General features: G+C 36.8%; 1 protein-coding gene and 1 pseudogene across 2 annotated transcripts in view; one reads left to right on the top strand and one right to left on the bottom strand.

Moving 5' to 3' along the window:
* Cep85l (centrosomal protein 85 like) overlaps window positions 1–24,623 on the bottom strand; it is a 168,783-nt gene that overhangs the window by 105,576 nt on the left and 38,584 nt on the right. For both annotated transcript variants that reach the window (XM_047558121.1, XM_047558120.1), the window contains one exon: window positions 5,888–6,675. In XM_047558121.1, the coding sequence (XP_047414077.1) occupies window positions 5,888–6,601 (714 nt within the window). In that variant the 5' untranslated portion in view covers window positions 6,602–6,675. The remainder of the gene's footprint in view (window positions 1–5,887; window positions 6,676–24,623) is intronic.
* On the top strand, window positions 23,917–24,328 carry LOC124988556 (mitochondrial import receptor subunit TOM22 homolog; annotated as a pseudogene).

Genomic DNA, 24,623 nt, shown 5'->3' with positions numbered 1-24,623 from the left:
TTTTTAAGTTCAAGAGAATCAAATAGGTAAAATATCATAATCTTATATAAATAAAATTCCTCTTAATGAATGTTTTCAAGAATTACACAATTCTACTACATGTAAGTAAGTCAGCTGTTCTTTCTAGGACATCATGATTAACACATAGGAACTGGTGATCAGCTTAACATCTGACAGTGTGATTACCATAATTACTAATACTAATAAAGTCTAACTAATTTAAAGCTGTAGTGCATTACTTGAGCTAGAATATCTAATTTATCATAGTATTTCCTTGAAATCATGAGAGCTTAAGATTTCAGAATGATTTTAATAAGTTATCTTCTACTCCAACCTCAGACCCAGTATAGACAAGGAAAAGAATTAAAGATTTCTAAAGAGAGAAAAATATATCATTTCAATCATCAAAAATTAAAAACTTGAATTTTCATTCCAAATATTAATAATTCTAGGGGTAGGGATATAGCTCAATGGTAGACCACTCTCCCAGCAAGTACAAAGCCCTGAGTCCAATCCTTAGTATTGAAAAAAAAGTATTAATTCTTATGCTATATTTAAAATGAACTTTTTGTCCATTTACTATTTATAATATAGAATGATACTGCTTTTTCCCTTAATCTATCAACCCAATATAAACACTTATTTTGTAGGTTACTCTACTGAGTTAAACAGAAAATCCAGTAAGATTAATCTATAATTATCTTCTTGTTGAATACATTTTCAACTTCCCCTCTGACCATTTTAAAAACATTTTACAAAAACAAATAATACATTTGAAGGACAAATTGGTGTTGGAAAATGTATTTGCTAAAACTGAGTAATTTAAGTTGATTCAATTATAAAAATGGTTTACACCTAGACTGTATAATTCAACAATTTAAACTTCAGTTCAAGGCATGTTATTAACGTAGCAATTACTAAGGTGTATAGAATGTGCAATTACTCATTTTCCAAAATACAGTTACTAAAAGAATTTGAAACACCAAGATAATGACCATGGTTTCTAATGCAAGTGTTGTTAACTGAATAGTGAAGGAGACACTGCTTTTAAATTCTTGGAATCCCTGAGAAGTACACGAGATGGATAGGGGAACAGTTTGGGTTTATGGATATCTAAGGAGGAGAAGGTAAAAGGGTATCATTCTACCCAGAAAACATGTAAATCACGGATTAGACCTCAACCTCACTGGTCTCAGAATTTACCTATGCAACAGTATACAAGTTCTCTAATTAGCAGTACTGATATCAAAAGGCGACAGGAAAACTTGAACGGATAAGTCCTATGCTCCTTATTACATTGCTCATTACAACATCAATTTCAAACTATTAACTGTAAAGTGTAGGGATTTTCCTCAGTAAAACAGAAATAAAGATTATTTTTATTCTTCATTCTGTCTTTGAAAAAAATTTAAATCTCATATTGTGAAGATTTCAGAACACTAAAATTCAGAATACAATGTAGAACAAAAATCCCATTATTTAAATGAAACTCATTTTATTATGTTGTATAAAGAGCAAGCTATAAGAAAACAATGTATTTAAAAATTTTTTAAATACTAAATGTTCAAACACTTTCTCCTTTGGAATGAATTTAATATTAATGCTGCCTTTCTTATTTTCATTGGTTAAAATTTCATTTTGATGCAAATAATCAGAATCACCTATGTTAAAATGAATGTTCTTGAACTCAGTAAAACTGCTCCATTATACATGACTGATGTTGCCTATAAAATGTTCTAATTATAGTTTTGATACTGTACAGGGTTTTTGAGGGGACTTCCCCCAAGTAAAATAAAAAAAAGATTTCCTAGTACAAACACAAGAGGGCAGACCTATATCAGGCAATGAATTGCCATGACCTAGAGATTATTCATCCTCTGATTATTTTTGAGTCTTCTCAAAGTGAGAACATGATAAATCTCAGAATAGATCTGCTCATATGCTAAGTAGCTGCACATTTTAAAATGTCTATAAACTATATATCAAATTATATAGAAAAGGTGACAAATAGTCAAATACACAACTAATTATACTAAAACATGTATGTGAAAATCAGTTATATGCTTTCTAGCTAATGTGTCATAATGTAATATCCCATCTATAGAGAATGCCCTAGTACCCACCTAGATTATATCAAACTTAAAAAAATTAAGCATAAAACAGCATACAAAGATAAAAATAAAAATAAAAAACTCAGTAATGTAATGAAATACATAAAATATTCCCAGATTAGAAGTAAAATTTTTTCATTCTTATTGCATGTTAGACAAAAACAAAGTCCTTTAGGTCATTTTATTAAATTCTTTCGTTTATATAAGAGAAAAACCTCCATTAAAATATGTTGAAAACAGGTATCAATACTTTGATTGGTATAAGTCCCTTTATGATTTAAATAGGTACAAAATTTCATCTTCCTCTTTTTAAACATTTCAAGTTTAAAATATCTCAGGAAATATAAAGAGAAAAAAGGATAAACAACTTTGTCAATAATTTTTTAGTCAGTTTTTTCACCGCTGTGACCAAAAGACCTGACAAGAACAATTTAAGAGGAGGAAGTTTATTTCGGGCTCACAATTCTGGAGGTCTTAGCCCATAGACAGCTGGCTCCGTTATTCAGTGAGGTAGAATATCATGGCAGAAGAGTACTGATAAAGGAAAGCAACTGAAACATGGCACCCAAGAAGCAGAGAGAGAGAGAGAGAGAAAGAAAGACTCCACTTGCCAGATACAAAATATACATCCCAAAGACATGCCTTTAGGAACCCACATCTTCCAGTCACACCCAACCTGCCTTCAGTTACCACCTTGTTAATCCCTGTCACAGGGGATTATCACACTGATTGGGAAGAGGATCTCATATCCCAATCATTTCACCTCTAAACCTTCGATTGTCTCACACATGAGCTTTTGGGGAACACCTAATATCTAAACACCACTACTTCTCTACTGTTGGGGAGGATCCACTGCCGGCTTAAGGGAACCCAACATATACTTCTGTGTTTAGAAGTACACAGTCTCCACCCCTCTATCTTCAAACCAAGGAATGCACTGGGGAGGAAAGGGAAGTCTTTTCCCCTAAAAGAAGACAATGCTGAGTCAAACATCTGGGGGCTGAGGGATGGGGGTTACTGTAGTAAAGAGGAAAAGAACCAAAGACTAGAGGTGTAAGTTGCACATGGAGCCCTATATTCTAACCCAAATGGGGGCACATATGGCTTCTCTTAATTCACAAAGGGAAATGTTTCAGAGTACTATACCACCTCAACTCTAAGATGACTTAGCAGAAATCAAGAAAATCAATGAACACTATGCACTTAAGTCTGTGTGGTTGACACAGTAATTTTTTTGGATTAAGTCCTAAGGAGAGCAAACCTTCCTTATTACAAATTAACTTTTTGGGACCTATGAGGATCACTTGAGAGCCACAAAGTTCTATATAGATCCATTGTGTTATTAGATCATGACTTTAAGTCAAATTCCTTTTCTTTGATATAGAAGATTTTTTTCCCATGGTGAGAGTTGAACAGTTATGACTGAAAAAATCATAAATATCAGATGGACCGATTCTTATTAAAGTTGTTTATGTAAAAACTAAACTAAAAGGAAGTCAATGCTTCAAAGAGACAATCATGAGGAGAACTTCTAAAATAAAGACAATACTTGAAGACTCCAAGGAGAAGTTAATTAATAATCTTTTTCTGTAGTAGTCCATGAAAGAAATTTAGAAGGGAAACAGTGATTCAAAGATTGTAACTGAAGGGCCAAGAGTGTAGCTTCAATGGGGGAGCACTTGACTAGTATGCATGAGGCCATTTTGATTCCCAGTATCTCTTTCCTCAACCCACACACCACCACCACCCCCAATAAACTGCAACTGAAATATCTAGTTTTCCTTACCTGGATTCATCATTCCACTCCCAAATTTAAAAGTACTATATAAAGAGTTCATTCCAAAAAAGGTTAATCAAGAAATAGGGCACTTTAGGGCACATACGTATCTCATCCAATAGTAGCTTCATTCTTCCACTATGCATAAGGAAGATTTAAAAAGTAAGTTTTTCCCCACAATACACCTCCAATCTCCCTAACCTCTCTACATTGCTTCAATATAAGGGAAAACCTGGGGTAGAGCAGAAGTTCCTTCAAGTAGAATAAAAGAATAAGCAAATTAGTATCCATTCCTTTAAATTAGCCCAATTCTCTCAGTTACATTTCTTTTTATCACTCCTGTTTCAGTTTGTAGTAGTATACTCATCCCCATGGACAGTTCCAATTCTGTATAAAGACACCTGCTAGAGAAAAAACTGTCTGATCCCTGTTCTGAGATAATCACAAGTGTTTAAAAAAACATTATAGTATGTGAACAGTAAGGTATTCTATCTTTAAATCACAAATAAATCTGGTTAAAGCACTCTTTTTAAAAAAGTGTGATTTAAACATTGAAATGGTACATTTGTTTATGTGGTTTAAATATACATAATCAAGATTATAAAAACTGGGCTGGGGATGTAGCTCAGTTGGTAGAGTGCTTGCCTTGCAAGCACAAGGCCCTGGGTTCAATCCTCAGCACTGGAAGGAAGGAAGGAAGGAAAGGAATGAAGGAAAGGAAGGAAGGAAGGAAGGAAGGAAGGAAGGAAGGAAGGAAGGAAGATTATAAAAACTTGTCTACCAGGTACAAGGACCTGAGTTCACTCTTCAATACAGAAAAACAAACAAACAAAACTAAAAGGAAAAGAAAAAACAAAAAGAACTATGTCCAGTAAGAGTAAAGAAGGCACATTAGACATATTAAGAGTTCTATGAATGTAGCATATTAGGTTGCATGTATGTTTGGGGGCTATATTCAGATTTATGAGGTTCCTGGATAAGTGATCTCCTTACATGGACTTTCGTCTTCATTTTTTATTGTTAGTAGTAATGAATAATAATTTAAATTGTTTACTCTATGGAAATTCTGTAATTTTTGATAGAATTCATTTCAGAAAATTCTGGTAATAAAAAATAGATGACAAGATTTATGTTAGAAAATTGGTTTCCCAGTTAAAATGCACAGTAGAAAATTTCTTGAAATAAAGACATTTCTAGAACAAGAAATTTCTATATTTATATGATATTCTCTAGACCCTTCAGGGGTTCTGCACTACTTTTTCTTTCTATATTATCATAAAGTCTTTTCCTAAACTGATTAGAAACACTGACACTTGATTTTTTTAAAAGATAAGCACATCTGATTTATAAACCTAAACATATATCATCTGTAACCAAAACTTTAAAAATGACTTTAGTTCTACTTTCTCATTTTATAGATGAAGGTCCAGAGAAATTAATAGGTTAAAAATCATCCAGGTTCTAAATCTAAGAGAACCAGAAACAAAATCTAAGATCTAGTAATCCCAAGTTAACTTCCTATCATACCATGTCAGTTTCTTTGTTTCTAAGTTTCTCTTTTTTTTTTTTTTTTTGGGGTGCTGGGGGTCAAACCCAGGGCCTTGTGCTTACAAGACAAGCACTCTACCAACTGAGCTATCTCTCCAGCCCCTGTTTCTAAGTTTCTTAAGTTTTTTTTGCTTTATTTATTTTCATGCCTACTTAACAAATGAAAGAGAAAAGTAAATACTAAGATAGAAGTTTTAGGTTTTTCATGTTAGTTTCAACCATTTATTAAGTTGTGTTTATCAATGCAAAACTTTTCAAATTTATAACATCTATGCTTGCAGAAGATAGAAAAAGCAAAACAATCTGATTGTGATGCTTCCTGCAAAGTGCACAACATCCACTGTGTCTGTTTGCAGAAGAGAAAAAACCAAAACAATCTGTGATTGTAATGCTTCCTGCAAAATGCACAACATCCACTGGAGGGAAGCAAATACTAGGTTTTGAGCCTTACCTGCACTGGTGTTTCACTTCCTTGTCGAAATTCTTCAATCTGCTGTTGTTGCCAAGGAGTTAAATTGTAAGAGTCCTCTGTAGTTCTATCTTCCAAAGGGTTTGTCCGTAACTGCTCTGTAAGCCACATCTGAGTCCTCACAGAAGGCTGAATGGGAACTCCACTAACTGCCTGTTGACCAAGCATTAAATATTTTGGAGATTCAAAAGCCTCTGAGCTCGTCATAATGGGCTTGCTCTCAGGTAAGGCACTGTATGTCATGTCTAAGGTCGGTCTCTTAAGAGCAGAAGAAGAGGTTCTGAAGTTATCTTTGCTACAGCTCTCAAATTTATACTTGCAGTCAAAAGTTGATGACCGTTTTTTATTTATTTCCTTGTCCTCTAACTTAAGCATCTCCATACTGTCATGTAAGCAACTAGGTCCAATAGTCCTTAATTGTGATGTTAAAGTCTTGCTCCTCCCTGTCTTTTCCAAACCATTCCTCAGTTCTTCCATGTGTACAGTGCCACCTTGTCTGCAGTTTTCTGAGGCAGTGAGTCTGGATAAAGATGACCATTTCCGAAGAGGTCGGAAGTCCTTCATATCTAGTGAAGAGTCCTGCTCCCCCCTATTGTGGTCTCCCAATGTCTGCATGAAGCTTGTACTCCATTTTGAGCCATCTGATGTTAATGATTCCCTATGTTTGGAAATTGAAGCACTGGAGTTAGACGGCATCACATGGGCAGTGGGAAGAGTAACCAGTGATCGACTAGGCTTAAAAGATAACGGTCCACTTGAAGTTGAATGATCTGAAAGAGAAAAGATTGCCAAATTAGTTACAATTAACAGATAAAAGAGAATGAGATAAAAGGCAAAATGCCAAAAGAGAAATCTGAACATGGCTTTCCACCATGTTTTTTCAGAGGTACTGTCATAGGAGAAGAGAGGTCTCTGGAGAAGGTCCAAGGAGTTTCCAGAAGAGAAGGAACTTAGCTCAGGACCAGTGGGGTTCTTGGCATAGATAATGGAAAAGAATTTCAGTACAAGCCAAAGGCATAGAGAGAGGTTTATTTAGGAAGGTAGATATACTCAACGGAGAATGCAGACTATCTCAAGAGTAAGAAGCCCTGACTTGGCCTGGGGGTACAATATTTATAGAAGGTATGTATCAGAGGCTATACTGGAGGTGAAGCTGGGGTGGAACTGCACAATTTCACACATATTTTCAGTGTGCTTATGTGTTTCCCTAATTTTATGAGAGCATTGACCAAGGATATAAGCTAAAGGCATGTTGCTCAAGATTTACAACTGTACCTTTAAAAGAAAAAAGTCCATGTCCACATTGAGAGTTTTTACTCATACTCTAATACTGAAGTCACAGACACAACTCTAGGTGAAAGCGTATTTTTCAGTCTTTCCTAAACTGTAGAACTATATGGCAAATCTGAACTTTTCAGCACCTCCTCCAAATCTTAATTCCAAAATGTGAATAAAGGAGCTCCTACAATAGTGAGAAAGGGTCTAGTAATTTATTTGCAGAGACAGAGTAGTTTCTACATTTCCAGTATCACCTAATTGCATCATCAATGATACATATCCCAAGCTAGAAAGCATCTACTCCAATGCCTTTCTCTTTATGTTCATTAAATGCCAAGTTATAAATTTTTACTTTCAAAATCTCTGAATATCTACTGCCTTAGTTAAGTCCCTACATCATACTATTTACACACATGAATGGTTTTACTATTGAAAGACCAAAAGACAAATAAGGGCCTCTACACTAAATGAGTCAAATCATCATTATATATACCACATTAAAATCAAAGATCATAATGTTATCAGGGAATATTTACAAATGGGATAGCAATTTGAATTTGTGAGATGAATGGTAAAAGGCAACTTTCACATTTTATTCTATATCTTTCCACACTGTTTATCTCCTATACCAGAGTATATCTAAATACCACTTATGTGTCATGATACTGTCTTAAAGAAATAAAGGGAAAATAAATATAATGTTATAAGAAAATTCAGATGAGTATAAGCCACACAGACTAATTTTTAAAGTGATATTCCAATTAGTCTTTGCACAGAAATTGTTCATCTAGAGATGAAAAAGGAAAAATATTACAGATGGAGGGATATGAGCAAAAGTATCAGTCAATTTATCATGTGTAAAGGCTACCTATCAGATTCTGCAGTCTTCCTATTTTTAGTTAAGTTCTCACATTTTGAGTCCAAACTCCCAAAATAAATTTTAGAACTCACAGTCCCAATACATCCTGCAACTACAATGAAGACCCTTCAGAAGCACCTCCAAAAGATTTCAGTTTGAAAAAATGGCTCTAGGTAGAGTTAGCATTTTGTAGCTGGTATAGGCCAACAGCAAAGGCATCAGTTTTCCACAAAGGCAGCACCAGGAGGCCCCCTCGTAGGTGCAAAATCAAGTTGCTAGACAATATGTGGCAGCAGTTGGGCAGCACTATTGGTTTCCACCAGTTTTTAGTCGGCAGAAAGGTAACAGTTCTCTGGTGTGATTTGAGGCAGGTTTCCAGAAGTTTAACCTAAAGCATCGTTATTCAGTCCTCCCCCAAATTCTGTAAAGTACCCAAGTACCCGTAAATAAATTCCTCATCTGTTCAATCAGCCACTTAGTTTCCTCTGCTGATTATGAACAATAAATGATACAAGTATGAAGCCAGGAGAATATGGCTCTAAAAGAAGAAAAACAAATTATCCCATTTATCTACAATATAGAGTAAGATTCAAGGAAAGTTGCTCAAGGTAATTCTTGAAAGGTAAAGATGAAGTAGAATTGTACAAATTCTCAAATGCCCTGGTAGGAAAAAAGCCTTTGTTCAGCAAGAAATGTGATGTCACTGAAAGTTTCCAAACAAAGGAATGAAAGCCATGATTAAAGTTATACTAAAGATGATTATCCCTGTAGTAAAGAATTAATTAAAGTAAAACAATTGACAACCAGATTAACAGAATATTATGGTATAATCAGAACAAAAAAATAGGAATATGCTGAGGATTGGTTCTAAATAGAAATAGGACAAATGTCCCCCAAAGTCTATGGTATAATGTAAAGAGAAAAAGTCTATGGCAAATTTGTATTAATAGATTAAAGCACTATATGTATTTTTACAAATATGTTTGTATTAGCATTACTAAAGGAATATTGGTATTAAAATCACCAGAGTCTCTTAAAAAATCTAAAATTTTTAACAAAAAATGAAAAAAAAAATGTTCAAATTCACTAACAGCAAAAGCACTTTCCCACAACAGTCTTAAATTATTTTTTTTTAACTTTATTTTTTTTTATTGTGAACAAATGGGATACATGTTCTTTCTCTGTTTCTACATAGAGTAAAGGCATACCATTTGTGTAATCATACGTTTACATAGGGTGATGTTGCTTGATTCATTCTGTTATTTTTTTTTTCTTTTTTTTTTTCCCTTCCCCCCACCCCTCCCATCCCTCTTTTCCCTCTATACAGTCCTTCCTTCCCCCATTCTTGCCCCCCTCCCTAACCCTCACTCTAACCCTAAAACTAACCCCTCCCACGCCCCATTATGTATCATCATCCACTTATCAGCGAGATCATTCTTCCTTTGGTTTGTTGAGATTGGCTTATCTCACTTAGCATGATATTCTCCAATTTCGTCCATTTGCTTGCAAATGCCATAATTTTATCATTCTTTATGGCTGAGTAATATTCCATTGTATATATATGCCACAGTTTCTTTATCCATTCATCAACTGAAGGGCATCTAGGTTGGTTCCACAATCTGGCTATGGTGAATTGAGCAGCAATGAACATTGATGTGGCTGTATCTCTGTAGTATGCTGATTTTAAGTCCTTTGGGTATAGGCCAAGGAGTGGGATAGCTGGGTCAAATGGTAGTTCCATTCCAAGTTTTTTAAGGAATCTCCATACTGCCTTCCAGAGTGGTTGCACTAATTTGCAACCCCACCAGCAATGTATGAGTGTACCTTTTTCCCCACATCCTCGCCAACACCTGTTGTTGCTTGTGTTCTTGATAATCGCCATTCTGATTGGGGTGAGATGGAATCTTAGGGTGGTTTTGATTTGCATTTCTTTTATTACTAGAGATGTTGAACATTTTTCCATATGTTTGTTGATTGTTTGTAGGTCTTCCTCTGTGAAGTGTCTGTTCATTTCTTTAGCCCATTTGTCAGTTGGATTATTTGTAGTCTTGGTGTTGAGATTTTTGAGTTCTTTATAGATTCTGGAGATTAGTGCTCTATCTGAAGTATGATTGGCAAAGATTTTCTCCCACTCTGTAGGCTCTTTCTTCACATTGCTGATAGTTTCCTTTGCTGAGAGAAAGCTTTTTAGTTTGAATCTATCCCAGTTGTTGATTCTTGCTTTTATTTCTTGTGCTATGGGAGTCCTGTTGAGAAAGTCTGGTCGTAAGCCGACATGATGAAGATCTGGACCTACTTTTTCTTCTATAAGATGCAGGGTCTCTGGTCTGATTCCGAGGTCCTTAATCCATTTTGAGTTTAGTTTTGTGCACGGTGAGAGATATGGGTTTATTTTCATTTTGTTGCATATGGATTTCCAATTTTCCCAGCACCATTTATTGAAGAGGCTATCTTTTCTCCATTGCATATTTTTGGCCCCTTTGTCTAGTACGAGGAAATTATATTTGTTTGGGTTTGTGTCCGTGTCCTCTATTCTGTACCATTGATCTACCTGTCTATTTTGGTACCAATACCATGCCGTTTTTGTTACTATTGCTTTGTAGTAAAGTTGAAGTTCAGGTATTGCAATACCCCCTGCTTCATTTTTCCTGCGAAGGATTGCTTTAGCAATTCTGGGTTTCTTATTCTTCCAGATGAATTTCATGATTGCTTGTTCTACTTCTGTAAGGTACATCGTTGGGATTTTAATTGGAATTGCATTGAATCTGTATAGCACTTTTGGTAGTATGGCCATTTTGACAATATTAATTCTGCCTATCCAGGAACATGGGAGATCTTTCCATCTTCTAAGGTGTTCTTTAATTTCTTTCTTTAGTGTTCTGTAGTTCTCATTGTAGAGGTCTTTCACCTCTTTTGTGAGATTGATTCCCAAGTATTTTATTTTTTTTGAGGCTATTGTGAATGGAGTAGTTTTCCTAACTTCTCTTTCTGAAGATTCATCACTTATGTATAAAAATGCATTGGATTTATGAGCATTGATCTTGTATCCTGCTACTTTACTGAATTCACTTATGAGTTCTAAGAGTTTTCTGGTGGAATTTCCTGGTTCCTCTAAGTATATAATCATATCATCAGCAAATAGGGATAGTTTGAGTTCTTCTCTTCCAATTCGTATCCCTTTAATTTCTTTGGTCTGTCTAATTGCTCTGGCTAGAGTTTCAAGGACGATATTGAATAGGAGTGGTGAGAGAGGGCATCCCTGCCTTGTTCCAGATTTTAGGGGGAATGCTTTCAGTTTTTCACCATTAAGAATAATATTAGCCATGGGCTTAGCATAGATGGCCTTTACAATGTTAAGGAACGTTCCCACTATCCCTATTTTTTCTAGTGTTTTGAGCATGAAGGGGTGCTGTATTTTATCAAATGCTTTTTCTGCATCTATTGAAATAATCATGTGATTCTTGACTTTAAGTCTGTTGATATGGTGAATTACATTTATTGATTTCCTGATGTTGAACCAACCTTGCATCCCTGGGATGAAACCCACTTGATCATGATGCACTATCTTTTTAATACATTTTTGTATGCGATTTGCTAAAATTTTGTTGAGAATTTTTGCGTCGATGTTCATTAAGGAAATTGGTCTGAAATTTTCTTTCCTCGATGTGTTTCTGTCTGGTTTAGGTATCAGGGTGATATTGGCTTCGTAGAATGAGTTTGGGAGGGTTCCCTCCTCTTCTATTTCATGGAATACTTTGAAAAGTATTGGAATGAGCTCTTCTTTAAAGGTTTTGTAGAACTCGGCTGAGAAACCATCAGGTCCTGGACTTTTCTTTGTTGGTAGGCTTTTGATGACTTCTTCTATTTCATTATTTGAAATTGGTCTATTGAAATTGTGTATGTCCTTCTCGTTTAGTTTAGGCAATTCATAGGTCTCTAGAAACTTGTTGATATCTTTGAAATTTTCTATTTTGTTGGAATATAGATTTTCAAAATAGCTTCTAATTATGTTTTGTATTTCAGTCGTGTCCGTTGTGACATTTCCTTGTTCATTCCGAATTTTGGTGATTTGGGTTTTCTCTCGTCTTCTCTTTGTTAGTGTGGCTAAAGGTTTATCAATTTTGTTTATTTTTTCGAAGAACCAACTATTTATTTTGTCAATTTTTTGTATTGTTTCTTTCGTTTCAATTTCGTTGATTTCAGCTCTGAGTTTAACTATTTCCTGTCTTCTACTACTTTTGGTGTTGGTCTGTTCTTCTTTTTCTAGGGCTTTGAGCTGTAGTGTTAGTTCATTTATTTTTTGAGTTTTACTTCTTTTATTAAATGCGCTCCATGAAATAAATCTTCCTCTAAGTACGGCTTTCATAGTGTCCCAGAGATTTTGATACGATGTTTCTTTGTTCTCGTTTACCTCTAAGAATTTTTTAATTTCCTTCCTAATATCTTCTTTTATCCATTCCTCATATAAAAGCATATTGTTTAATCTCCAGGTGTGGGAGTAATTTCTGTTTTTTGCTCTTTCATTTATTTCTAGTTTCAATCCATTATGGTCTGATAAAATACAAGGAAGTGTCTCTATCTTCTTGTATTTGCTAACATTAGCTTTGTGGCATAATATATGGTCTATTTTAGAGAAGGATCCATGTGCTGCTGAGAAGAAAGTGTATTCACTCTTCGTTGGATGGTATATTCTATAAATGTCTGTTAAGTCTAAATTATTGATTGTGTTATTGAGATCTAAGGTTTCTTTGTTCAATTTTTGTTTGGAAGATCTGTCCAGTGGTGAGAGAGGCGTGTTAAAATCACCTAGTATTATTGTGTTATGGTCTATTTGGTTTCTGAGATTGAGAAGGATTTGTTTGACATACATGGGTGAGCCACTGTTTGGGGCATAGATATTTATGATTGTTATGTCTTGCTGATTTATGGTTCCCTTAAGCATTATGAAATGTCCTTCTTTATCCCTTCTGATTAACTTTGGCTTGAAGTCCACTCTATCTGAAATGAGGATGGATACCCCAGCTTTTTTGCTGGGTCCATGTGCATGGTAAGTTTTTTCCCATCCTTTCACCTTTAGTCTTTGGGTATCTCTTTCCAAGAGATGAGTCTCTTGCAGGCAACATATTGTTGGATCTTTCTTTTTTATCCAATCTGCCAGTCTATGTCTTTTGATTGATGAATTCAGGCCGTTAATATTCAGGGTTATTATTGAGATATGATTTGTATTCCCGGTCATTTGACTCATTTTATTCATTTATTTGCTTATTTTTGACACGACTTGGTTCCTCTTTATTTGAGAGTTCCTTTAGGATATCTCCTCCCTTTGCTGATTTGCTTCTTTGTTTTTCATGTCTTCTTCATGGAATATTTTGCTGAGAATGTTCTGTAATGCTGGCTTTCTTTTTGTATATTCTTTTAGCTTTTGTTTATCATGGAAGGATTTTATTTCGTTGTCAAATCTGAAGGTAAGTTTTGCTGGGTATAAGATTCTTGGTTGGCATCCATTTTCTTTTAGGGCTTGAAAAATGTTATTCCAGGCCCTTCTAGCTTTTAGGGTCTGGATTGAAAAATCTGCTGATATCCGTATTGGCTTCCCCCTGAATGTAATTTGGTTCTTTTCTCTCACAGCCTTTAAGATTCTGTCTTTATTTTGTATGTTAGGTATTTTCATTATAATGTGCCTTGGTGTGGGTCTGTTGTAATTTTGTGTATTTGGAGTCCTATAAGCCTCTTGAACTTGGTTTTCCATTTCATTCTTCAGATTTGGGAAATTTTCTGAAATTATCTCATTGAATAGGTTGTTCATTCCTTTGGTTTGTTTCTCTAAGCCTTCCTCAATCCCAATAATTCTCAAATTTGGCCTTTTCATGATATCCCATAGTTCTTGGAGATTCTGTTCATGATTTCTTACCATCTTCTCTGTTTGTTCGACTTTGTTTTCGAGGTTAAATATTTTGTCTTCAATATCTGAGGTTCTGTCTTCCAGGTGTTCTATCCTATTGGTTGTGCTTTCTATGGAGTTCTTAATTTGGTTTATTGTTTCCTTCATTTCAAGGATTTCTGTTTGGTTTTTTTTCAATATCTCTAACTCTTTATTGAAATGGTCTTTTGCTTCCTGTATTTGCTCTTTTAACTGTCTATTGGTGCGTTCATTCAATGCCTGCATTTGCTCTTTCATTTCATCGTTTGCTTCCCTTATCATGTTGATTATGTACATTCTGAACTCCCTTTCTGACATTTCTTCTGCCATGCTGTCATTGGATTTTATTGATATAACATCCAGATTTGTTTGAGGCATTTTCTTCCCTTGTTTTCTCATATTGTTCAGGTATCAGTGGACTGCAGAGATGTTGCAGATTTCCTCTATTGACTTATAATGTCCCTGAAGATTGCTAGTGTATCCCCTCTTATCCTTCAGTAGCCTGAAGTCTTAGAGGAAGTTGATACTTCGGTGTTCCCCTAGGTAGCTGCCTCTCTAGGGGTGGTGGTCTTCAGGTGGGGTATATTCCCTGCTAGAGGGCAGAGGTGCCTCTACTTGTTGACCAATGGTCATCCAAAGGGGAACTAGGCTGCGGACTGAGGCAAGGCCTGTTTGGGCCTGTGTCTCTGGCTTTACTGTCTTTGTGGGAAAACCTCACTCGGCGGGGAAGACCCACCCGGTGGGGAGGTCTCACTAGTCCGTTCCCCTCCTAGAGGTTCCCCTCAGTCCACAGCTACCGCCTGGGCAGGGCAGCCTTCCCAAGCAGCGTTTCCAGGGGCCTGGACCTACCTCCTGGGCTTGGGAGCCCTGCCCTTCGCAGACAAGTCTCCTTAGGTGGCCCCTCCTCAGAGAAGCTGCCCACAGTCCTGGAACCTTCGCTCCACCCCTCAGCTGGTCTCTGTGTAGCTCTTTCAAGAAAAGGTGCTTAGATCCCCGGCTCGGACCGTGCTTTGCACCTAATCGCCTAGCTATGCGACCCCTCCTCTGAAGAGTCACTTGGAGCCTCGTACATATGCTCCAAGCCCCAGTGATCCGTCACTCGTCTCTTCCTCCAGGCAGCCACCCGGTGTTCTGTGTGGGCGCTTGGAGACCAAGCCACTCACTGCGCACCTCCACCTCCTCAGGACAGCCCCCTCCCCGTTGTTCAGGCAGTTGCTGAATCCAAATAGTTCGCCACCCAACTCTTTCTCTGGCAGCCCCCGGAGCCCTGGCAGATTGGTCCAAAAAACCAAAAAACCAAGCGGTGTGCTGCTCGGCCTCCTCTGCAAGGTTCCCCACTTTCCGAGCTCACTGTTCCAATGAGGGTAGGTGTGTCTTGCTGCCTGAGCAGGGCAGCCTTCCCAGGGGCCCAGACCTACCTCCTGGGCCTGGGAGCCTCACCCTTCGTAGACGAGTCTCCTTAGGTTGTCCCTTCTTAGAGACGCTGCCCGAAGTCCTGGAACCTTCACTTCGCCCCTCACCTTGTCTCTGTGTAGTTCATTCAAGAAAAGGTGCCTGGGTCCCTAGACCGGACCTTGCTATGCACCTAATCGCCTGGCTATGCGACCCGCCCTCTGAGCAGTCACTTGGAGCCTCGTACATATGCTCCAAGCCCCAGTGACCCGTCGCTCGTCTCTTCCTCCAGGTGTGGGCGCTTGGAGACCAAGGCACTCACTGCGTACCTCCACCTCCTCTGGGCAGCCCCCTCCCTGTTGCTCAGGCGGTTGCTGGATCCAAACAACTCGCCGCCCCACTCTTTCTCTGGCAGCCGCTGGAGCCCTGGCAGATCGCTTCAAAACCAAGCGGTGTGTCGCACAACCTCCCTTGCAAAGTTCCCCGCTTTCCGAGTTCACTGCTCCAGCGGGGAGGTGTGTCTTGCCGCCTGGGCAGGGCAGCCTTCGCAGGCAACGTTCCCAGGGGCCCGGACCTCCCTCCTGGGCTTGAGAGCCTCACCCTTCGCAGACGAGTCTCCTTAGGTTAGAGAATCTGCCCGCGGTCCTGGAAACTTCAATCCGCCATTTTTCGCTCCGCTTCGCTGTCCGTTTTTACCGCTCCGGCGGGGGAGGGGCGACCCGCCGAGTCACTCTACTTCACAAAGTTCTCTGCGTTCCGGGGCTACTGCCCCATCCCGGACGCCTCCCCTATGGGAGAAACTCCCCCGGCGGCTTTGAGTTGGTCCCAAGTCACTATCTCCTCTTTTGAATCTTGAGTCCTGGAGCAACATGAAATGCAGCCACTCTCTAGTCCGCCATCTTGAACCGATCAGTCTTAAATTATTAAAGGCTGCTAATATACTATGATGATAGGAAAATGTAACTGTTATAAACTTTGGATAAGAGGGACAATATGTATATATCAATATTTAAAAGATAGATACATGTGAATGCACATGTACATTTGCATAGTATATATAAACGCACATATATTTATGAGCAGAGAAAAGGTCTGGAAGAGTATACCCAAAACTTAATAAACAAAATTAACCCTTACATGGTAGAAGGATGCAAAAAGAGAAAGATATATTCATGTTACTTTATACAATGTCTTATTTTAATTTCTATAAAACATAATTTTACCATTTGGTCAAACTTCTGCAAAGATGATTTGTAGTTTTGTGATTTCAAAGAGTTTGAAATATCTCAAAGAACACTGTTACTAAAGAAAGAATAATGCATCAAGGGACTGTCTCATATTCCATGTCACAGCTGAAAACACTGAGGCCATAATCACCGGGCTTGGCTGCTACTTGGATGTGATAAAGCACTACTTTGCCATCTGCCTTCAGTAGTTCAATATTTCCCAACTGCACAGAAAATTAACAGTTAGCAATAAAAATAAATTCCACATCAGACGAATATTTATTCCCAATAAATGTGAATGCTATTGATTGATGCTATTCATAGACTTGAGCACAGAATTTACTCCTTTGAAGTTCCTTATTAAAGATTCTCAAACTTTACCATACAAAAAGCTACCTGGGATCTGGTACCCTACATCAAGAAATTCGGATTCAGTGTAATAGAAAAGGGTCCCAAGAAATACCACTTTTATGTGATTCTGCTATTCCATCTACTATAACATCATTCATCTAGGTCTCATTCCAGTTTTTGAAATCTTCAAACTCAAATATCCCAAGCTCAACCATAACCAGTATCTGAGTTCTACAGTAAAATGAGATTTACAGAGGCATTCAGAATTCATGACTGTCAAAACTAAGGATGGAAGCTTAGTCCATTCACAAATAGGCACATACATACAAAAACACACATAACACAAGAATAAATGAACAAGGAATTAAGAATTTGACAGCATGAATGTCTGGAAAAAAAGAGACGATTATATCTTAGAGATGAGCCCAGAAAATGTAAATTTTAACACTTTGAAATATTATTTAGCTCTAAGAAAAGAGTTAAATTAGAGGTAGATACAATGCAATTCGTAAAGTGCTTTAAGTTACCTAGTTGCAGTTAAAAAAAATTCCAAATGAAAGTTATTAGGATGGCATCTAGCCCACACATCTAAGTAATAACACTGAAATCTCAAACGAGCACAGAATAGTCCTTTTAAAAACCAAAGAACAGGGTTTGTAGTATTCACTAGGGGGAGAGAAGAGCTAATAGTTTCAGGCAGATTTAAGCTAATATGGAAAGAATATAAGAAAAGAACATCTACACTATAACCTACTAATACAAATGAACTATTTTTAAGGTAACATATTTCAGAAATCCAAACAAAATCCCAACCTTTTGTTTTACTTGTCATATTCACAAATTCTTATTTGAATAAGAATGTATTGTGAATACATTGATTCTAGCTTCTCTTAAGTATTGGGATTCAGCTTCTTTCTATTCTTCCATCTTTCCTTTTTTTCCCACCTTTTCTCATCTTTATCCTTTCTCTTGTAAAAAGGAATTAAATGCAAAAAAGGCTACTACAGATCTGTATGATAACAGTAAACCATGAGTTTTTGCAGTTAAAAAATAATTAGGAAACTATGCAAAACATTCTGTATCAAAACATTCTCATTTAAAATTTAACAGCCTGGACTGAGATTGTGGCTCAGTGGTAGAGTGCTTGCCTAGCACATGTGGGGCACTGGGTTCAAATCTCAGCACCACATATAAATAAATGAATAAATAAATAAAAACAAAAAAATTATTTTAACAGTTTAATATGTTTATCATTCAATACGAAATGTTATAACAAATATTTTACTTTTTAAAGAAACATGTTAACCCTAACCACAAAGACAATAATTAAGTTTTATCTAATTCCATGAAACATTTTTTCCCTTTCCTGCTAAGGCCATGATCACATTGTATCACATGGGGAAAAAACATACCACATGTAACTCCCTGCTTTTTATTAACAAATTCACATTTCAAAGAATTCTCTATATCTTTAGGCATTTAAAATACTATAAATCAAATTCTGGCAGGAAAAGAGCTCTCAAAAATAATTTGACAATAATTCAACTAAAGATTCTCCTAAGAATGTATTAAATATACAGCACTGTACTATGTAAAAAAGAATAGAAACTTATTATTTGCAATAAAACTCTTATATTCACTATTATACACCTGCAAAGCAGGACTAAAGTTTATCAAAAAGAAGCCAGGTACAGTGGTGCACACCTATTGTCCCAGCAACTGGAGAGGCTGGAGCAGGAGAATCACAAGTGTAAGGCCAGCCTTAGCAACTTAGTGAGATGCTGCTCAGAATAATAAATAAAAAGGGATAGAGATGTGGCTCAGAGGTAAAGTACCTCTGGGTTAAATCCCAAGTACCCCCTTATCCCCACCCCCCAAAAAACCCACATCCACATTATAAAGAAACCAAAAAACATCAGCTAATGAAGTGAATCTAGAAAAAAGGCAGACTATTTCATAAAACAACTATCAAAATGATAGCCAACATCTCAGCAACAATAACAAAATCCAGAACACAAAAGGCTAATATCTTCAAAGGGATTAAGAGCAAACACCTGACCTCCCAAATTGCTTTTCCAGGAAAATCACCTTTCAAGATTGAGGTCAAAATCTATTTTCAGCTAAGCAAAACCAGAACTACCTACCAACCAACTCACTAAAGAACTGCTAAAGTTTCTTCAGTTTCTTTCTAAAATAACAATAATAATGATTGCATAAAATAGTAAAAAGAACAATAATTTTTAAGTTAAGAAAAGAGAACCAAAATAACAACTGTCATGCATATAACGCAAAAACTGATGTGATTAGCATTAAGGATTATAATTACCATTATACACAGGGTACATTATTTATACAAATTTCTACATTAACAACTAAAGGACAAATAGTACAACTGGAAAACCAAAGGAAAAATTAAAAAATTGAATTCCCTACCTCATAGTCCACAAGTATGAATTCAAAGGAATCATAGGCCTAAATATAATACTTAAAACTATAAATCTCTTAGAAGAAACCATGCATATAAATCTTCAGAACCTTGAGTTAGGCAATGGTTTCTTATATACAATACCAAAGGTCCAAGCAACAACAACAAAAATAAAGATAAGTTGGACTTCATCAAAATTTAATTTTGTCTTTTGCCCAAATGATACCAAGTTAAAAAAAAAAAAATCTACAGAATGGGAGAAAATTTCAGCAAGTCACATATCTAATAAGGATTTTTATCTACGTTACTTAAAGAACTCCTATAACTCAAAAAAATACAAATGACTCAATTAAAAATGGTATAAAGTTTGAATAGACATAATCAAAAAAGACACACAAATGGCTTATTAAAGCACATGAAAACATCATTTTTTATCACGGAAATACAAATCAAAACCATAATGCAACACCTCCTAGGATGGCCAGAATCAAAAGGACAGATAATAACAAGAATATAGAGAAACTGGTACCCTCACAGACTACTGGTGAGAATGTAAATGGTGCTGCCCACCTTAGAAGACAGGCAGCTCCCCAAAATGGTAGTGTCACCATATAACCCCTAGCAATACCATATCTAGGTATATACCCGAGAGCAATGAAAATGTCCTCACAAAAACATGCTAAGCATATTCATACAGGCATTATTCTTAAGAGACGAGAAACAGAAATAACACAAATTTCTATTAACTGATGAATGAATAAATGTATTACCCATACAATGAATAATTTGGCAATAAAAAGAAATTAAGTCCTGATACATGAAACAACATGGATGAAGACAGAAAACAATATGTTAAGTAAAGAATCAGTCATAAAGGAATGTATCAGATAGTGACAAGCCTAGAACAAAGAAATCTATAAAGACAGAAAGATTGGTGGTTATTTCAGGCTAGGAGAAGGGCATGAGAAATGAGTTATGGGTTTCTTATGGAGGTGATACAAATGTTCTAAAATCAGATTGTGGTGATGATTGCCCAATCCAAGAACATATTTTATAAAACACTAAATTGTGTCCCTTAGGTAGGTGAACTGTATGGTGTTTGAAGTATATCTCAAAAAAGTCTCTTTAAAAAATTGGAATAGTTTTGTAATATGTAACTGACAAACCAGAAGCAAAATGACATGAAGAAAAACAAGAAGGCAAGAAATACAGGAAGAAAAGCCTAAGACAAGATGAATAGAAAGCATAAAATTTAGGCAGTTTCAAGATGGTGGTATAGAGCAGATCACTTTCCTGGCTGCTCTGTGGCGTAAAACCAAGAAAGCAGGCAGGCAGCTTCTCAGAAAGGTGGTGAATGAAAAACAAAGTAGGGAGACTTTACTGAAATTTAATACTAGACACTCAAAGCAGATCAGGGACTCAGGAGGTTGGATATAATAAAATAAGAAATCTCCAGCACCACAGCCATTGCCATTGCTGGAGGCACCACCGAGAGCTGTCCCTCCTTGAGCACAGTGGAGGAATAAGGAAATTAAAGGAACCCGCATTTTCAGAAGAATTAAGCATTGACTACAGAGAGTTTAGAGATCAAAAACCCTGCCTGAAAACTGAAAGATGGGCTGCACAACAGTCTTGTACAGGAAAGAAACTGCATCTCTCCCTGCAGTATGAGGAGGAGAGAGGAAAGAACCATTTTGCAGCCATGGCCTGGGGGCAGGCAGCTGAGGAAGCCGAGTCCTGGCAAACCTACATCTGGCCTGAAATACAGGCCTGGCAAACCCACACTGCACAAGAGTGTGCCTAAGTGACCAGAAGAAAATAAAACGTGGAGAGAAGTTTACACAGGATATAACTGGTCATGGAAACCCCTCCAGTTCTTTCCCTCCCACTCTAATCTGGCTGCTTACAGGACCGGCTAGGACAGACTTACCTGGCTGGGAATTCGAACGGGCAGAGGTGGAAGAAACTGAGTTTGGACACTGAATCCAAAACTAGGAAACTTGGGGTCTGCAGGTTACACAGTGGACTAAGAACTGGCTCCGCTACCACATGAGAGGAATGCAGGGGAGATGCTGGGGTGCAGTTTTACAGAGTAGACTGGTAATTGCTGGGCCCTGGAGGTGTGCTGATTTAGAATCTCCAGACCAACTGGCATTCAGTGAAGAGTCTGGAGCCCATTGAAGCCTAAACCCTCACTCCAGGAGTTCCACCAATAGGATTACCTCTTCAACCCTAGCAACCCTATCCTGACAGTGGAGCAAGCATCATACTCAAGACAACCCCACCTAACTACTGAGAAGGGAAACTGAGAAACTTTCGAACTACAATGGAAAAAAAATTCTTTAACTTTTCCTTGAGACCCTTTTTTTTTCTTTCTTTCTTTTTTTTTCCTTTTTTCTTTTCCCTGCTTGGTTGTGACCTAAATGGTTCATGGATATTTATACATACTCTTAATTTGCTTTTTATCTTTTCTCATTTCTAGCATTTTTGAAACTACTTATTTTTCATGGATCAGTTTTATGAGGACAAAGAAGTTTGATTAATATATTTGTTTTGTTCTGTATTCTTTTATAATTTCATTTTTGAAATTTTTACTTTGTATATTTTTTCCTCTCACTTTTCTTCTAACAGTCAATCTCTACTACTGTCTATTTCATTCTTCCTTTTTTTTTTACATCTATCCTCTCCTCCTCATAATCATCACATCCTACATCACTTCTGTTCTCTCCCTCTCCCATTTGAAATTGTAAACCCTCTTGCAAACTTATTGTTTTTATTTTAAGTAATAACTGATCATATCATTTCTGTTTATTGTGACAACATTGTAGATGTCATAGCAGGAACTATTTGGTTGAATGCTGTATATTGTTAGAATTGGCTGTTGTTATTATTTGTCTCCCCCTAAACAACGAAGTACCGGAAATTTTCAGAGAAACTGTAAGTCTACAGGGTAGAAATGCTACTGCCTCAGATCTATACTGTTAGATGAGTAAACACAACATGAAAAAGCAAGGGAACAAACCACCCTAAACAAATCACCCCAACCAAGGTATTTCAATAACAGAATCCATCACGAGTGGAAGAAATGTCAGAGAAGGAGTTTAGAATGTACATAGTTAAACTAATCTGTGAGGTAAAGGATGAGATAAGGAGTGATATCAAAGAGAAAAGACAGGAATTGAAAGATCATTTCAATAAACAGAGATTCTAACAAACAAAAACCCGAATAACATAAAAATCCTTACATACCTTGTTGGATTGAAGAATTTTAATGTTTTTCATTTATCATTATAAAACCAAAGATATTTTAGGACTTTTTTTTATGTAGCTGTTACATGGATGGCATTCTGTCTTTAAGTAAGAATAAATTACTCTTAAGGGAAAAAAAAAAAGATTCCTAGTTTTCCCTTCAAGTCGAGCATCTTGTTGCTTAAATAAAAAATTTTTAAGAGAGAGAGAGAGAGATTCTGAAAAAATGTCAAGCAGAAATTCTCCAAATGGAATCAATAAACCAAATTAAAAATTCAATGGAAAGCATCACAAACAAATTAGACAACTTGGAAGACAATGTTTCAAGCAATAAAGACAAAATACATAATCTTGAAAATAAAGTTGACCATGAAGAAAAGATGTTAAGAGACCATGAACACAACATCCAAGAAATATAGGATAAACAGAAAAGAACAAATTTAAGAATAATTGAGAGAGATAAAGGCTCAGAGATACAAACCAAAGGAATACACAAACTTTTCAATAAAATTAAATCAGAAAATTTCCTAAACCTAAAGAATGAAATGGAAAATCAGATACAGGAGACTTACAAGACCTCAAATACACAAAATTACAACAGTTTCACATCAAGACACATTATTATGAAAATGCCTAACTTACAAAATAAGGATAGAATTTTTAAAACTGCAAGAGAAAAGTGAAAAGTCACATTTAGAGGAAAAACAATTCTGGATCTCAGGTGATTTCTCATCCCATACACTTAAAGGTAGGTGGTCTTGGAAGAATATGAACCAAGTTCTGAAAGAAAATGGATGCCAGCCAAGAATACTATACTCACCAAAATTAAGCTTCAGAATTGACAATGATATAAAAACCTTCCATGATAAACAAAAGTGAAAAAAACTCACAACTAGAAAGCTTGCTCTACAAAACATGCTCTATTTCATGAAGTAGAAATGAAAAATAAAAGAGAAAACCAGCAAAGGGAGGTACTACACTAGAAGAACAGTCAATCAAAGGACAAACAAATTCAAATTAAAAGTCAGAAATAAATCAAAATGACAGGGGATGAAAATCATATCAATAATAACATTGAGGGCTAGAGCTGTGGCTCAGTGGTAGAACACTTGCCTCACATGTGTGAGGAACTGGATCAATTCTCCACACCACATATAAATAAATGAATAAAAGTCTGTCAACAACTAAAAAGAATACTTAAAAAATAAGTATTAACATTGAATGTAAATGGTCTAAAATCATCAACCAAAATACATGAATGGCAGACTGGATTAAAAAACAGGAGGCAGGCTTCCGGTGTCCACTATAACCATGGCTGCTGCCGCGGGGGAACCTCTGTCCCCCGATAAATTGCTCCCAAAAGGCGACGCGGAGAAAACCAAGGAAGAGCTGGAAGAGGACGATGACAAGGGACTAGATGAGACCCTGTCGGAGAGACTCTGGGGTCTGACGGAGATGTTCCCAGAGAGGGTTCCGTCCGCGGCCAGAGCCACTTTTGATCTCTCCCTCTTTGTGGCTCAAAAAACGTACAGGTTTTCCAGGGCGGCTTTGTGGATTGGGACCACTTCCTTTATGATACGGGTTCTTCCTGTTGTCTTTGAGACTGAGAAGTTACAAATGGAGCAACAGCAGCAACTGCAGCAGCTGCAGATACTTCTAGGGCCTAACAGGGCTGTCAGGAGGAATGCCAGGGGCTCTGCCTTCACTTCCTGGAAAGATGTAGGTTGTTACTGCTGTATTTGAGCTGTCTTGATGGGAGAAGTTTGAAATTCAGTTGTGTTTGAACTGCTATCTGGGTTCATTTGTTTTTTTTTTTTAACTGTGGCATATTGATTCAAACCTGGTAGAAAGAATTCTCCCCTCATTGTCTCACGGAGAGACTCCCAACTTTTAACTGTGCCCTCCACGCTGTCCTCAATGTTTCTTCTGTCCTCACTCTGACACCAGAGTGCAGCTATGCAGATGGTTATTACAGCTCTGGCCACCTAACCCTTCTAGTAAATCGCTCCTAACTGGAA

The sequence above is a fragment of the Sciurus carolinensis genome, chromosome 7 (genome assembly GCF_902686445.1).
Source record: "Sciurus carolinensis chromosome 7, mSciCar1.2, whole genome shotgun sequence".
NCBI classification, from domain to species: domain Eukaryota; kingdom Metazoa; phylum Chordata; class Mammalia; order Rodentia; family Sciuridae; genus Sciurus; species Sciurus carolinensis.
The sequence above is the reverse complement of the archived record's forward strand: the minus strand, read 5'-3'. Positions and strand labels throughout refer to the sequence as shown.